The sequence below is a fragment of the Magnolia sinica genome, chromosome 3, assembly GCF_029962835.1.
Source record: "Magnolia sinica isolate HGM2019 chromosome 3, MsV1, whole genome shotgun sequence".
NCBI classification, from domain to species: domain Eukaryota; kingdom Viridiplantae; phylum Streptophyta; class Magnoliopsida; order Magnoliales; family Magnoliaceae; genus Magnolia; species Magnolia sinica.
In genome coordinates this window covers 123,610,633-123,627,376 of record NC_080575.1, presented here as the reverse complement: position 1 = coordinate 123,627,376, position 16,744 = coordinate 123,610,633, and the positions used below count along the sequence as shown (strand labels likewise).

Here is a 16,744-nt window from a genome sequence, read left to right as displayed (position 1 = left end):
TATAAATTCTATGATAATTGCCCGTGCATCAAAAAAATATATATATACAGGCTCCCATATGACTCATAAAGCTCTATAATACTAAAAATACAAAACAAAACAAAATAACATTGATCTTATCCAATATATATTGGATCAAAAGATTTTAAGGGAAGAAAAAACATGTAATCAAAAAGAAACTTTTTGTTTGCCACCTACTTTTCTTGTAAGGTACTAAGTCTACGCACTTAGAAGACAAGTTACGGTCCACCCAACAAATAAATTCCAACTTATTAAGTTCATGTAATACTCAACCCACCCACTAGCATCAAACATCCAATCACAGTAAAGCTATACTTGTATTTTTTATTTATCAATGTCTGTACATTATTTTTTTATGTTGCAGCTTGGAGATGACTTTTCTTGCTAGGATGGACGGGCCCAGTTATTGAATGCGTTGGAATATACATGCACTTAATAAGTTGCAAGTCATGGCTACGTAGACAGGGACTACTGGCCCCACGGGTTAGATTTAGACCTGCTATTTATATGAACATCCAAAAGTCTCCCAATGGAATGGTTAGGAGTGACCTAATAGCGTGATAGGTCACCTACTAATTCGTTCGGATTTCGCCGTCTTGCCACGTGTTCGGAAAGTAGGTTACCAATAAATGAAGGAAAGAAAGTGATAAACATCCTTTTAGTCTATCCAAAGCTAATCTGATCCGTCAAAAAAGAAATTTTGATTGTGGTTGAACTGCCCTAATTTTATAAAAATTTCTAGAAAGGGGAATCGATCCTCGACCCCAGGTTTTGCACCCTATACGTGGGTTTTCAAGTCTGAGAAGAGTGGGCCATGGTTCATGATCTAGACCATTGGTTTGTTGTCATCCAGAGTGGATGGACCGTGCTCCTTTAATCTGCTTGATAGGGCAAATCCTAACCTTTTGATTTCAACTATAAGAAAGTAGCAAGATGGATGTTTAGGATCCTGAGGCATGGTCCATCCAATGTAGGACACAAATCACACTACAGACCGTTGGTCTAGATCAACCCTGCAATGGTTCCACCCGCTTGTTGGGAATGAAAACCCTAGTACAGTACAAGGCCTCGGGTCGGGTTTCGTACCTTTTCGGATGCTTTCCTTTCAACGGTTTGGATGGGGTACACGTATGTGTATCGTGGAAAGGTAAAGCGAGATTAGAAGAATATCCCTTCTCTGTCCCTGTGCCTGCCAGCCATTGGTTAAAGTGCCACCTAATGTAGAGGAGTAAATTGTTACTCAGGTAGCGCATGATACTTGATACACAGGCACTCAGAAATTGCAAATGTTTTACACATTATTTCAAATCAAACCGACTAAATATTAGAATCCCCTGTCCCTGAGTCTCTATCCTAAAATAAGATTGGTTGAACAATAATAACCTTTGATTTTTGAATAACACCATCGGATTTCTTCCATTTTTAGCCGTCAATATATGTCCACCAATCCAATGGTCCAACGATCCAGTAAGCCTAATTTTTTGCTTGATGATACATCCAAACTGGGAATCTAATTTAAACAGTTTAATTAACTTATTCGCATTCCAAATATGCAATTTCAAAGTGATATTTAAGTGCCTGCGTATCATCCATCACACTCTACCAGAGTATCAAAAAGTTTCTGTCCGAGGAAGTGCCGCTGTACAAAAATCATTGAATGTCATGTTGGAGTTGTTGCTATTACTCCACAAACGAAATCATGCTTTGCTGCCCTAATAAATAAAAAATTGAAAAATAAAATCATTAGGTGGACCACAACATAGGAAACTATGGACATCCATCTAGAAACTTACAAATTCATATGGTGGCCCATTACATGGTTGGATTAGCCTTATTTTTGAAGTGTTACTCACTTTTGGTGGGGTGACCCTCGTGAACGGCTTGGATAGTATTTCAAGGGGCCATGCATCGGTGCAACTGCGTTTGTTGAAGCTGGGCAGTGTTTGGTGCGTTGAAAGGCTTCCTTTTTAATCCGAGAAAAGAAAAGGAGAAATGTCCACCTCATGCTTCCTTTCCAGCCAATATTTACCTTTCTCCAAGCTGTGTGGGCCACAAGATAAGATCATTCGGTGCCAACATGAGATCAATCAGCTCTTTAGGTAGGCCAAAGATGATACAGTCAGTCAGATCATTAGATATTTATTGATTTTGACATTTTAGCCATTTTGACATATATCACCTTAGATTTAGTAAATCTCACAATGTTATTATGAAAATTTGATCAGACAATCTTACAGTAGTAGTATTACAATATTTTCAAAATCATTTTCATGATTTTATGGAATTTTCACATTAAACTAAATCATTTTATAGTTATGTTTTTTAATTTCAGAATTATTTTTTTATTCATAATGAATATTTTTATTATTTTATCTTCAGGAATAGTTTTTTAATAGTGTTGTGAGAACAACATTATATTTTGAATCCTGGGAGATTCCCTTACAAGACATTGCCAAAAACGATATTTTTCTTTATGAGTGCAGTCTAAGTGGTGGGTGGACCATTATGGTTTTGGCCCCAGTTGAATAATACCGTTCAACCCACATTTTCATGGCTCATATCTCATGGGAAGACTGTTGCAATGTATGTGAACATTGTGTTAATGTAACCATGGTGAAAAGACTCCGTGACTTATACCACCTTACACATGCTTGATTCAAGATGGGCCTCAACTGTCGTTAGGTTTGAATTAGGGGTGTACACAAACCGAGCTAGCTCGGTTAGCTCGCTTGACTCGACTTGAAAAATATCAATTCAGCTCGGTTTGAAGCTGAGTTCAAGTCAAGTTGAGCTGATTTTTTGAGCTCAAAAATAAGTTCAAGCCGAGTTCAAGCTAACACCAGCTTAACTCAACTCAAATTGAACCCGGCTCGAATTGAACTCAAATTGAACCAGTTCGGTGACTTGGTTGCTTTGATATTGATGTTGCTCATCAAGTGTTTGATAAAATAACTCAACGTAGTGTAGTTGGTGGTAAGAAAGGTATGTATATGAAATAAATACCTTTTTTTTTTCTTGATTTTTATATTGTTTAGAAAGTGTTTGATAAAATACCTATAAAATCATTGTTGCTGTTTTACATATGGTAGGATTTTGAAGGTGCAGTCTATTTGTTTCTGAAAATATTGCACAGAAGAACTCGGCTCGATCTTCGCCTGAACTTGTCTTGAACTGGCCTGAGCTATTGACCGAACCAAGCCGAGCTAGCCGGTCAGCCTCGAAGACCGAGCCAAGCCGAGTTCGAGCTGAGGTCAGCTAGTGGCCGAGCCGAGGCCAGCTAAACTCAGTTCAACTCGATGTATACCCCTAGTTTGAATTGGAATGACTCACTCAAGGTGCGGATGACTCAAGGATAATTCACCGTGATCAAACCAATCAGGTACTATTGAATCTAATGTCATATACTTATTTGCAGCGGATCCCCGTGATTAACACTTGCGTCAAATAATAAGTATTGCTGTGATTAGAACGAGTACTTTGATTGGCCATTGCACCATTTGTCTAGATAATTGAATCTGGCGGCATGTAATGACTACTTTGATGGGCCATTGCACCATTTGTCTAGATAATTGAATCTAGTGGCATGTCTTATGAGCTTCAGCCTCTATCACACCTATGTTTGGTAGGACACTCTGAAGGAAAGAAACGTGCAACCTTAAGCTATGCAGATTAGGTGACCAAGCACATCTTAATATAATTCTAGAGGTGATAAAATTCCACTCATTATAGAATTCTTCCAAGTCACGTCTCTTCAGTCCTATTCCACCACAATTCTTTTGAGAGTTGTTCGTTATACTTCACACCAAGCGCGTCAGATATCACAGCCCTTCGTAAGTAAGATATTTTGAGAAAACCAAAATTAATGATCATCAAAGCAGGGAACTGGATCCTACTCCAACCCATCCCTTGGAATGGATAGGGGCTCTGGGTGGCTACCGTGAGATATGGGTCTTATCCACACTGTCCATCTATTTTTTTTTCATATCATTTTCGTGTATAAGAAAAAAAATGAGACATTTCCAAGGCTTAAGTGGATCACAAAATGGGGATTAAACACTTACTGCTGAAAACTTTTTGAGCGCACATAAGTTTTGGATCAAGCTGATATTTGATATTTGTGTTTTCTAGCCCATGTTAATGTATAGGCCCAAAAATAACCAGATCCAAATCTCCGGTGGACCACATCACATGAAAACAGTACTAACTGAACACCCCATCTTGCCGAACTTTGTAATGCTTATTTGCCATCCAACCTGTTAATAAGGTCACACTGACCTTGACGAATGGAAAATATAAATATCAGCTTGCTTTAGAACTTTTGTGGCATAAGAAATTTCTAATGATCAATATCCACTGTTTCCTATGGTGTGGTCTACCTGAGATTTGTATATACTTAATTTTTGGGTCCACGTCCCAAAATGATCTGAAAATCCTGATGTACGGCGTGGATATACGACACATACATCAATGTGGGCCCACGGACAGGGAAACACCCACTTCGGTGTTACCGGGTAACACCTAATCCGCTCGCCCTTTGATGACGGCTTTTAATAGGGAACATTGCCAACGTACACAAATCTCGGAGCCATTGGCGTCCTCGTTACTACCATACAGAGCTATGGTCTTGTATTCATCCTTCAGTGATGATCCTGGCTTTAAATCTCGGATTTAATCTGAGCCATTAAATAATCATCTTCATACACAACCACCGGTTCAACTCTATAGTCCCAATCATGAACGGTTCGGATCATTACTGAAGACGCATATGTTTATGGGGACTGCGCTGATTTTTAAGTCACTCCATTTTGTAAAGGTCAGCTCGATATGCTTGCTGGCCCATGGGGCCACGTGTAGAGATGCACGTGGGTTCCCCATAAACCATGCTTTCTCGTACCATACACAGTAATCGTCAGCCTTGGCCCTTGGGCCACGGCTTCGCTGGATGTCAGACTGTGGGGCCCTTCCTGATTGTATGTGACTTAGTATCCACGCCGTCCATCCGTTTTGACAGCTAGTTTCAGGGGGTGTTTATAATTATTACGTATGGCAGATATTGCCCTCTCTTGCCAAGGGATAAGGGCCTGTTTGGACCGCGAATTAGGTGGGAATGAGTTGTATTAGGATGGAGTGTAAGGCTTCCCATATCATAAATGGGTTTGTCAGTGGATTACATGCAATCCCACTAGATTGCTATATCCATCGGCCCATTTGCTGCTATGTTTGGACGGACGGACAGGATGGGATTTCAAAAGCGCCAGCGTTCGTACTGGGTCCTGCTGGGACGTGTAATGGGCCACCATTATGCACGGTTTGATAATCGGAACCGTCCAATGCGTCCAGGAGGTGGGGCCGACCGTACCCATGGACACCTTATCCTCCCATGCATAAGAAGACATGATTTCCACCGTCAAACGCAAGACGGACGGTGGAGTAAAAGATTCTGTGAGCTACACTGAATTCAATCCGAAACCAAACATTTTCGACTAGTTTTTCGACGTGCATTCAGTAGACGGAGTGGATTTCCCAGAAGACATCAATCATGGGCTCCACCATCAGCACAACGCAAGAAATTGCGAAAGTCCCTGCGTCCGTGAAAACCGACTTCGGTGGGCCATTATGCGATCTTGGTGGTGATCGAATCAGCAATCCTAACTGTCCATAATCTCCAAAAGGGGGTCACGACCCTTCCCATGAAATTAGAATGGATGGTGTGGATACTCCCTTTGCTGCACAACATGCGTAAACAGAGTCGATTCGTCCGGCTCCAAACCAAATTGAACCAGTTCGGTGACTTGGTTACTTTGATATTGATGTTGCTCATCAAGTGTTTGATAAAATAACTCAACGTAGTGTAGTTGGTGGTAAGAAAGGTATGTATATGAAATAAATACCTTTTTTTTTTCTTGATTTTTATATTGTTTAGAAAGTGTTTGATAAAATACCTATAAAATCATTGTTGCTGTTTTACATATGGTAGGATTTTGAAGGTGCAGTCTATTTGTTTCTGAAAATATTGCACAGAAGAACTCGGCTCGATCTTCGCCTGAACTTGTCTTGAACTGGCCTGAGCTATTGACCGAACCAAGCCGAGCTAGCCGGTCAGCCTCGAAGACCGAGCCAAGCCGAGTTCGAGCTGAGGTCAGCTAGTGGCCGAGCCGAGGCCAGCTAAACTCAGTTCAACTCGATGTATACCCCTAGTTTGAATTGGAATGACTCACTCAAGGTGCGGATGACTCAAGGATAATTCACCGTGATCAAACCAATCAGGTACTATTGAATCTAATGTCATATACTTATTTGCAGCGGATCCCCGTGATTAACACTTGCGTCAAATAATAAGTATTGCTGTGATTAGAACGAGTACTTTGATTGGCCATTGCACCATTTGTCTAGATAATTGAATCTGGCGGCATGTAATGACTACTTTGATGGGCCATTGCACCATTTGTCTAGATAATTGAATCTAGTGGCATGTCTTATATGCTTCAGCCTCTATCACACCTATGTTTGGTAGGACACTCTGAAGGAAAGAAACGTGCAACCTTAAGCTATGCAGATTAGGTGACCAAGCACATCTTAATATAATTCTAGAGGTGATAAAATTCCACTCATTATAGAATTCTTCCAAGTCACGTCTCTTCAGTCCTATTCCACCACAATTCTTTTGAGAGTTGTCCGTTATACTTCACACCAAGCGCGTCAGATATCACAGCCCTTCGTAAGTAAGATATTTTGAGAAAACCAAAATTAATGATCATCAAAGCAGGGAACTGGATCCTACTCCAACCCATCCCTTGGAATGGATAGGGGCTCTGGGTGGCTACCGTGAGATATGGGTCTTATCCACACTGTCCATCTATTTTTTTTTCATATCATTTTCGTGTATAAGAAAAAAAATGAGACATTTCCAAGGCTTAAGTGGATCACAAAATGGGGATTAAACACTTACTGCTGAAAACTTTTTGAGCGCACATAAGTTTTGGATCAAGCTGATATTTGATATTTGTGTTTTCTAGCCCATGTTAATGTATAGGCCCAAAAATAACCAGATCCAAATCTCCGGTGGACCACATCACATGAAAACAGTACTAACTGAACACCCCATCTTGCCGAACTTTGTAATGCTTATTTGCCATCCAACCTGTTAATAAGGTCACACTGACCTTGACGAATGGAAAATATAAATATCAGCTTGCTTTAGAACTTTTGTGGCCTAAGAAATTTCTAATGATCAATATCCACTGTTTCCTATGGTGTGGTCTACCTGAGATTTGTATATACTTAATTTTTGGGTCCACGTCCCAAAATGATCTGAAAATCCTGATGTACGGCGTGGATATACGACACATACATCAATGTGGGCCCATGGACAGGGAAACACCCACTTCGGTGTTACCGGGTAACACCTAATCCGCTCGCCCTTTGATGACGGCTTTTAATAGGGAACATTGCCAACGTACACAAATCTCGGAGCCATTGGCGTCCTCGTTACTACCATACAGAGCTATGGTCTTGTATTCATCCTTCAGTGATGATCCTGGCTTTAAATCTCGGATTTAATCTGAGCCATTAAATAATCATCTTCATACACAACCACCGGTTCAACTCTATAGTCCCAATCATGAACGGTTCGGATCATTACTGAAGACGCATATGTTTATGGGGACTGCGCTGATTTTTAAGTCACTCCATTTTGTAAAGGTCAGCTCGATATGCTTGCTGGCCCATGGGGCCACGTGTAGAGATGCACGTGGGTTCCCCATAAACCATGCTTTCTCGTACTATACACAGTAATCGTCAGCCTTGGCCCTTGGGGCACGGCTTCGCTGGATGTCAGACTGTGGGGCCCTTCCTGATTGTATGTGACTTAGTATCCACGCCGTCCATCCGTTTTGACAGCTAGTTTTAGGGGGTGTTTATAATTATTACGTATGGCAGATATTGCCCCCTCTTGCCAAGGGATAAGGGCCTGTTTGGACCGCGAATTATGTGGGAGTGAGTTGTATTAGGATGGATTGCAAGGCTTCCCATATCATAAATGGGTTTGTCAGTGGATTACATGCAATCCCACTGGATTGCTATATCCATCGGCCCATTTGCTGCTATGTTTGGACGGGCGGACGGGATGGGATTTCAAAAGCGCCAGCGTTTGCACTGGGTCCTGCTGGGACGTGTAATGGGCCACCATCATGCACGGTTTGATAATCGGAACCGTCCAATGCGTCCAGGAGGTGGGGCCGACCGTACCCATGGACACCTTATCCTCCCATGCACAAGAAGACATGATTTCCACCGTCAAACGCAAGACGGACAGTGGAGTAAAAGATTCTGTGAGCTACACTGAATTCAATTCGAAACCAAACATTTTCGACTAGTTTTTCGACGTGCATTCAGTAGACGGAGTGGATTTTCCAGAAGACATCAATCATGGCCCCACCATCAGCACAACGCAAGAAATTGTGAAAGTCCCTGCGTCCGTGAAAACCGACTTCAGTGGGCCATTATGCGATCTTGGTGGTGATCGAATCAGCAATCCAAACTGTCCATAATCTCCAAAAGGGGGTCACGACCCTTCCCATGAAATCAGAATGGATGGTGTGGATACTCCCTTCGCTGCACAACGTGCGTAAACAGAGTCGATTCGTCCGGCTCCAAACCAACCTCCTCCAATCGACGGGATTCGCAATCCACCAAATCCTCTCCCGAAGCCAAAATCCCACTCCCATCCATCGTCAATACTGTGCCGCCCAAACAGAATTGCAGGAGGACGGGGTGGGATTACAAAACCCTATCCCACGTACTCCACTCTACACCCACCTAATCCGTGCGTCCAAACACGCCCAAAGCCTAATTTCGTTTGTAATGAGGGTGATTCATCGTTTGGTTTGCTTTGCATTGAATAGATATACGTACTATCATTTAAAACTATCAAGAATAACATATATATGTGTTATATTCAAACCGTTCATCTGTTTTGTAACCTTATTTTATGGTATGGGCCTAAATATGAGGTAGATTCAAAACTTACGTGGCCCCAAAGAAGTTTTCAACGGTAGGTGTTCAATCCCCGCTACTTTCTGTGGTGGGGTCCACATGAGATTTAGATCTACTTGATTTTTTAGTCTATGCTCTAAAATGATCTCGAAAAATGGGTGGACAATGTGGATATAGCCCACACATCATGGTGGGACCTACACAACTGGCTAACATTGTGTGGAATAGGCACAGACCAAATGCAATTCCATCTAATCTAATTCCAAGCTTTTCTATTCTCCCCGAACATTGAGTGTAATTGGCACGGACCAAATACAATTTCATCCCACCTAATCTCATATGATACCATGCCCAAAATGCCCCTCAATTTGGCCAGCTGCTTTAGGTGAGATTAATGTATATGGAATTGTAAAAGTTATAATAAATGCATATGTAAGGTATTGTCCCTTGCCTGGGTGTATGCCATGTTTTCTAATACTATGTTTGGAATGTGTGCATTAAAAAAATAAATCTCAAGATTTACTTTTAAATTGCACTTGGATTGAATCTAGATGAAGCAAAAATCCATCATCTATGAAATTAGTAATTCCATCTCACACTTTTAAACACAAGGCTCATTATCCAAAGCCTACAAAGTTAATTTTAATCCCATCTTACGCTCCTTCCAAACATGTCATTCCCAATTTCAAAGTGAGATTAGTAATGCAATCTCATTTAATACAACCTAATGTGGCTGTCCAAACAGGCCCTTAGGACATGATTCTTGAAATGAAGCAGGTCAAAATCTTAAGTAGGTTACACATCAAGAAACAATGGTGATTAAATACCCACCATTAAAAACTTCTTGTAGGCCACAGGAATGTTCTTTTGCCATCCAACCTGTTGATAAGGTCACAAGGACCTGAAGGGACCACACAAATATTTTCTTGATTCAAAACTTTCTTGACCCACAAAAAGTTTTAAATGATTAATTACCACTGTTTCTTTTGGTATGGACCACATGAGCTTTGAATCTGCTTCATTTTTTATATCATATCATAAAATGAGCTGAAAAAGTAGATGGAATAAATGTAAGGATTTATTTTCTTATATCATATCCTAAAATGAGTTGAAAAAGTGGATGGAATAAATGTAAGGCATATACATCATGATGGGCCCAACGAGCCACACCCCAGCCTCGTTCAGTACATTACCTTAAACATGGGACCTATATTACCTTAAACATGGGACATACCTTCAACTACTATGGAGTAGTTATCACTAGAGTTGTACACGAGTCGAGCCGAGTCGAGTATTGTTGTACTCGTGCTCGGCTCGGCTCGGCCTTCTAGCTCGGAACTGCAGCTCGTGCTCGGCTCGGCTCGGCCTTCGAGCTTGGAACTGCAGCTTGTGCTCGGCTCGTCCAAGTTCGAGCCGAGTTCAAGCAGAGTTTTCAAGTCAAGTTTGAGTTAAAGTATTCGAGCCTGTTTCAAGTTTGAGTTTTCGAACCAAGTATCAAGTTACGAGTTCGAGCTTTGAACCGAGTTCGAGTTATAAATTAAGATTCATTTGAATTTGAATTCAATAATCAAAGGTACTTACTAGGCGGGGCAGGGACGAGTGGCACGAGACGGCAATGTGAGCGCGCGCGCGCAAGAGAGAGAGAGAGAGAGAGAGAGAGAGTACCGGACGATCGTTGTGGCCATCAAAAAAGTCACCGGACAGGATAGGGAAGAAGAGGAACAGTTGGACAGGGCGATCAAGCGGCTGGGACGGCCGATGGGAGAGAAGGGAATGAGCGCTGGGATGGCTGGAGATAGTGGAACGCAGAGCGAGTGCTGGGATGGGCCAGATGGTTGAGGGAGGGTGAAGGGTTTTTTTTTTTGAACGAGCGCTGGGAGGGATGGGTAATGGGGTTAGGGCTTAGGGTTTTTTGTTTTGGAAATTAGAAGGGTATATATACCCTGATTCCTGTACCGAGTCGAGTCTAAGTCGAGCCAAGTCAATTCGATTTCGAGTACTATTCGAGTTGAGCCGAGTCGAGAATAGTCAAGCTCGTGCTCGGCTCAAACTCATTTCAAGCACTAAAAATCAGCTCGTGCTCGGCTCGAACTTATTGCGAGCCGAATCAAGTCGAGTCGAACGAGTTACCAAGCTAACCTTGCTCGTGTACAGCTCTAGTTATCACAAACTCCTATCCACTGCATGCACAAGGAGGAAGATACCTCCACAAAGGAAAAATCTATTCATTTTTCACCCGTATCACCCACTCATACACCTGATCACGCATTATTGATTGTGGATGGCCCACCATAAGTTATGCCATCAAACCCTACTTGTGCGGGGTCAACTATATTGAGTTTATGTCATCCAACACGTTCATTACAATAACCCAACGGTGATATCTAATTATCCGGTGGCCCATCTAGAAAACAATACATTATTACTACCTGCAAAATCTAAATCCATGTGCGGGCTCATGTGATGATCAAATTGGTCTGATTTTTCAATAGCTAACTTTCACAGTGACTTAACACTGCTGGACAGGTTGGATGCCATGCACACGCCACGGGTGGCCTCCCGTTTCCAAAGCCTGCTCGGGGTGCTACATGGGGTCCACCTTGATGTTTTTGAAAAATCTACTGAGTCCATCTAATTTTTTAGGACATGACAGCAGAACTCAGATAGATACAAAACTCAAGTGAGCCTAACCAGAGGAAACAGTGGAGATTCATTGACCATGGTTTAAATATTTATATGTTCAAAAGTTTAGTATAAGGTTAATAGTATTGTGTTTTCATTTCATCCCAATGGAAACGAACAACTTATAAATAATTTGGATGGCATAGAAACATCAGAATGGAGCCCATGAAGGTTTCAACGGTGGAAAATTATCTCCAATTTTACTTCTCCTATAGCTGCTTTTAGTTTTTGATCCACCTGATTTTCAGTCTCGGGACCTAACACAATCTGAAACTGAAAAAAACAGATGGATGAGGTCGATTTTTCAGAAACATCATGGTGGGCCAAGGTAGCCTCCCAGCGCTTTTGCTGGAATCGGCGTTCCCCCGTTTCAACCTGTCCAAGTATACTATTTTCCAAAGGAGGTGCAAAAGAGCTGAAATGCTTCTTTATTTATGCAAGTTATATTATGGCAAGAATAAAAACATAACGAGCACTAATGAGTAACAGGAGAGGGGATTAGGTGCGGCCCGGCCTCACCCAGGATGTGCCGGCATTACCATGGGGCCTTCTATATCCACAAATTCCACATGTTTTGTCGTATCATTTAAGAATATTCAAATCTCAGGTGGACCATTGTAAGAAATAGTAGTGATTGAAGTCCCTGTCAGTCAAACAATCCTAAAGACCGACTGTACTGTGTACGTGATGTTTATTTGCCATCTAACCTAACAATAAGTTCACATAAACTTAAATAAAAAAAGAAAAAACAAATATCAACTTGATCCGAAACGCACGTGGCTCATTAATAGTAAATCACCACTGTTTACTATGATACGGTTAACTCGAGAAGTGGTTCTACTTCATTTTTAGGCTAATTCCCTAAAATGAACAGATGGACATCATGGATATAATGTGAGGCTGGGACCGCACATAATCCATTTCGTGAGTGACGCTCGAGCACTTCCACTGATATCACTTAGCTTATTGTGTATATGTATATATAATCCGAAATAATATTACTACTGTAATATTTCGTCATCAACGGCGTATAAGTAATCTCCAACAACCGCCTCTCGTTTACTCGGATAAGAAAAAGAAAAATTAAAAAACGAAAATCTAAAAATTCGATTAAAATTAAATTCATTAAAAGCGGATGTACACAGTACACAAGAGGACTGCCACCTGGCACTTACATTTCCCCAAACCCAGAAACTAAAATAAATTTTTTTTTTTTAAGAAAAAGGAATCGAGCCCCACCGGCTCGGCTCAAAACCCGACCCCAGCCGCACCAACCCCAAGAGGCGGCTGATGAGGAGGAAGCTTGCGGCTCTTCCAAAAGCACGCCTCCGGCGCCAGCCGCGCCGAAGACCGCACCGGCTCCGACTTGCAGCGCGTCAGCACGAACGGCTCGTACGCCACCGCGTTCACCAGCTTCTGCTCGATCACGGTCGCCATGGAGAGAGGCTGCTGGGGCGCAGGATTAGCAGGAGGGGGGTGCGCAGGATTTGAATCGGTGCTCACCCTCTTGGAATCGTCGGCGGCTCCTTCCTTTCTCTTTCCTGTGGCTTCTGGAGGAGGAAGGGGAAGGGGAGGGGGAGGGGGAGGAGGAGCGGGTCCTTTATCGGGTCTACACCTGAGGAAGTCCGTACTGCATACCCACGTCTCCCTGGAGACCTCCATCGACAGCTTGGGCTCGCACATCATAAGCAAGAGGCAATCCGGCAGCTGCAGCGCCCTTTCTCTCTCTTCCCTTCCTTCTACCTTTCTCTTCTCCTCTACTGTTGACTTTTCTTCTTCGCTCTCTGCCGCTGTTAATGCTGCTGCTGCTGCTTCTGTAGTTTCAACAGTGATGACTTCGGTCTTCTCATTTTCCTCTTCCGTTGACCTCTCTTCTTCCAGAACAGCTTCTGCCCCTTCTTCTTCTTTTCCTAGCTGTACGGACGCAGTCGAACAGCTGCTCCTCCTCTCTTCTACCATCTTTTCTTCTCTCTCCTCCTCTTCTTCTTCTTCCCCCTCTTCTGTTTTGTGCAATTGGGATTCTTTCTGTTCTTCTTCTTTTGTTTTCTGCAAGTGGGTTTCTTCTTCTTCTTCTGTTTTCTGCAACTGGATTTCTTTCTCTACTTCTTCTGTTTTCTGCAACTGATTTTCTTTCTCTTCTTCTATTTTCTGCAGCTGGGTTTCTTTCTCTTCTTCTTCTGTTTTATGCAACTGGGTTTCTTCTTCTTCTTTCTCTCCTTCTCCCTCTTCTTCTGGTTTCTGTAACTGGGCTTCTTCCTTTCCCTTATCGTCTTCTTGTGGTTTTTCTTGCTCTTCTAGAGATACACCTGAAGATCCATTTTCCACCCTTTCTTCTTCTTCATCTGCTTCTTTTTGCTCTTGTGCCTCTCCATACTCTTCTTCTTCTTCTTCTTCCGTGTTTTCATGTTCTTCAGCTGAAACCGCTTTCTCCAACGTTTCGTCCTCCTTTTGCTTTGCTTCTCCCTCCATCTGCTGCTCTTCTTCTACAGCTTCCTCATAATCATGTTCCTCTTCATCATCATCTTCATCTTCCTCCTCTTCGTTTCTGTCCTCGTTTTCTTCTTCCTTCTGAGCGGGCGAATCCCAGAATCGATTTGCCAGCGACGACATTCGCAGCGGCTCAGATCTACACCTCATCAACAACAGAGCATTTCTCGGCGGGATGCAGACGTTCACCTCCTCTTCCTCCTCCTCGATCTCCACCTCGGCCTTCTCTTCCCCTTTCTTCTCCTCGACTCTCTCTTTCTCCTCCTCATCCTCAGCACCCACAATCCCAACCATCTCCCCCCCAATCTCCCTCCTCTTCCCCTCTTCGCTCTCCTGCAACGCCATCAACCACTTTGCGAAAACCGCCCCACACGAGCTCGTCGGCGGCGTCCCTCCGGCTGGCACCGCAGCACGCTTCTCTCCCTTCTCGCTCTCCATCCCCGCATTCGAAGAAGAACATGAAGACCGCCCACCGCACGGCACGAAGCAGTTGAATTCCGCCCCGAAAGCCCGCAAAGCCTCGCAAATGCTCAAAGGGAGGTGAACCCATCTCTGGTTTCTGTTCGGCAAGCACTCCTGCTGCTGCTGCTGCTGCATCTGCCCTTCTTGAATCTGCTCTGTTTTCCTGAAACTCCCATCCCCGCCTCGCCTCTTCGACCTCGTCCTCATCTTCTTCCCTTGCTTCTTCGTCTTCACCCTCACCTGCCCAATGCACGTGACTTTGGGCGACGACGGTTCCGGCGTCTCGAAAGCGCAGCCCTTCTTCTTGCTCCCCGTCGGGAACATGGGCGACGATTGCCCTCCTTTCATGCTGCCATTGCTGCGGAGCCTTCTGCTGAGAGAAGAAGGCAACGTCGTCACCCCTTCTCGAAGCTTGTCCGTACGACCAGGGCTCAGGATCGATTTCGAGGATATTTTCATGGAAGATGTGTTGGAAGAAGAAGATGGTCTGGATGTGAAGCAAATGAAGAGCTCGCTGCTGCTACTGCCGCTTCTGTGAGGTCTCTCTCCTTCCATCTTCTTCATCCATGAGCCGAATGGGTAGAAGTGTAATTAAGAAAACTCTCTCTCGCCCTATGTAATCAAGAAAGCTCTCTCACTCCTTTCCTGAAGATGGCGGTGCAGATCTGCAGATGCAGAGAAGCGAGTGAGGGAAGCAAGGCTATTATTGTTTTGCAGATGGACGTAAATACCCTTTGATTTTGAGGAATATAACGAGAATGCTTGCAGCCGTTTGCTTAATATTTCAACGGGGAATATGACGAGGATGCTTGTAGCCGTTCGGGTTAATAATACAACGGGTAGAAATGTATCTTGCTAAGATATACCAAGCTAGTTGATGTTACATGTTGGTGAATTGACGAAAATGGCCCTCATTTTTTAAGAATATCACAGGAAGAGATGCTCTGGAATAGAAGTGCCAACCGAGGTTTGCCATTTGTGCAGTAGTTCTGGGAAATATCACCGTTTTGCCATTTTTGGCCTCAAGTGACCAGAAGTGTCACCTCACTCGTACGTTACCTATGTTTGTTATGGTCGTTGGACTATGTACGTTTGACCTTCAAACTCTATTTAATTACACTAGAGTCCTCTTCGGTTGAGTAGTTGCTTGATGCTCTGGTTGAGCGTGATGGTTGATACGCATGCACCCGGAAACTGCACATGCGGCATAAAATATAACGCAAGCTACACACGGGGGTGGCCTACGGATAGGTCATCACACAATCTGATTGTGGGAAAGCTGTGGCCTCTGATTAGTGGGAACTTGTTTTCTGATGTCCGTAGGCTGTTTATCTTTTCATCCGTCCAATAAATGTCCTCCAAACAGAGAGATGGCAAATCAAATAAAGTCTACTAATGATTCATCGAAATTTGAATGGCACAAAGGGATGTCTGTCTGATCACATGTGTGTCCCCACTCCGCACTGCAACATGTCATGTACTTTGTGCAGCTGTTGATGCACAGGCACTGGAATCTGTACACGTGGCATAAATTAATTCAAATTACACCCTAGAAATTGACGGGAACATTATTTTTTGGTTTGAAAATCTTTACTTACGGTGCCTGTCTGTTAATTTTTTGGATTCAAGCTATTGGATGCTTTTGATTTCAACCGTCTGTATGCCGACCAATCCTCTAATCAGGGAATACAAGTTTGCATTTTGGTTCATCTCCAGCTAAATTGGGTCCCATCATTGTCTCAGTTTAATTTGTTTTACTTGTGTGATCCGTCCACAATTTTTTTAGCGCCTGCTTATCAACCATTACCAGAGCTTGCCTGATATTTCGGGGACGAGCCGGCCGGACGCGGATTTCTTGGGAAAGCCTTTCCCACGAAGTTCCTTCATTTTGATGCTAGATGGGGCTCACTGTAATGTTTGTTAGAAATCAATTTCGTTCATCCATTTTCAGATCTCATTTTAGAATATTCTACCAAAAATAAGGTGATAAAACATCTCAAGTGAGCTACGCGAGAGGAAACAGTGAGGATTCGGTGACTACCATTGAAAAAACCGTATATCTGCAAAAGTTTCTCATCATTTCACTTCATCCTAGTGA

At 43.0% G+C, this 16,744-nt stretch overlaps 1 protein-coding gene across 1 annotated transcript; it reads right to left on the bottom strand.

Moving 5' to 3' along the window:
* Positions 1 to 12,794: 12,794 nt before the first annotated feature.
* LOC131241114 (stress response protein nst1) lies at positions 12,795 to 15,463 on the bottom strand. Its single transcript, XM_058239786.1, has one exon. It carries the CDS (start codon positions 15,208 to 15,210, stop codon positions 12,946 to 12,948), a length of 2,265 nt encoding a protein of 754 aa, XP_058095769.1. The 5' UTR covers positions 15,211 to 15,463; the 3' UTR covers positions 12,795 to 12,945.
* Between the last annotated feature and the right edge of the window lie 1,281 nt (positions 15,464 to 16,744).

Excerpts from the sequence above, each read along its gene's own strand:
- LOC131241114 (XM_058239786.1), bottom strand. The coding sequence starts at position 15,210 with ATGAAGAAGATGGAAGGAGAGAGACCTCACAGAAGCGGCAGTAGCAGC.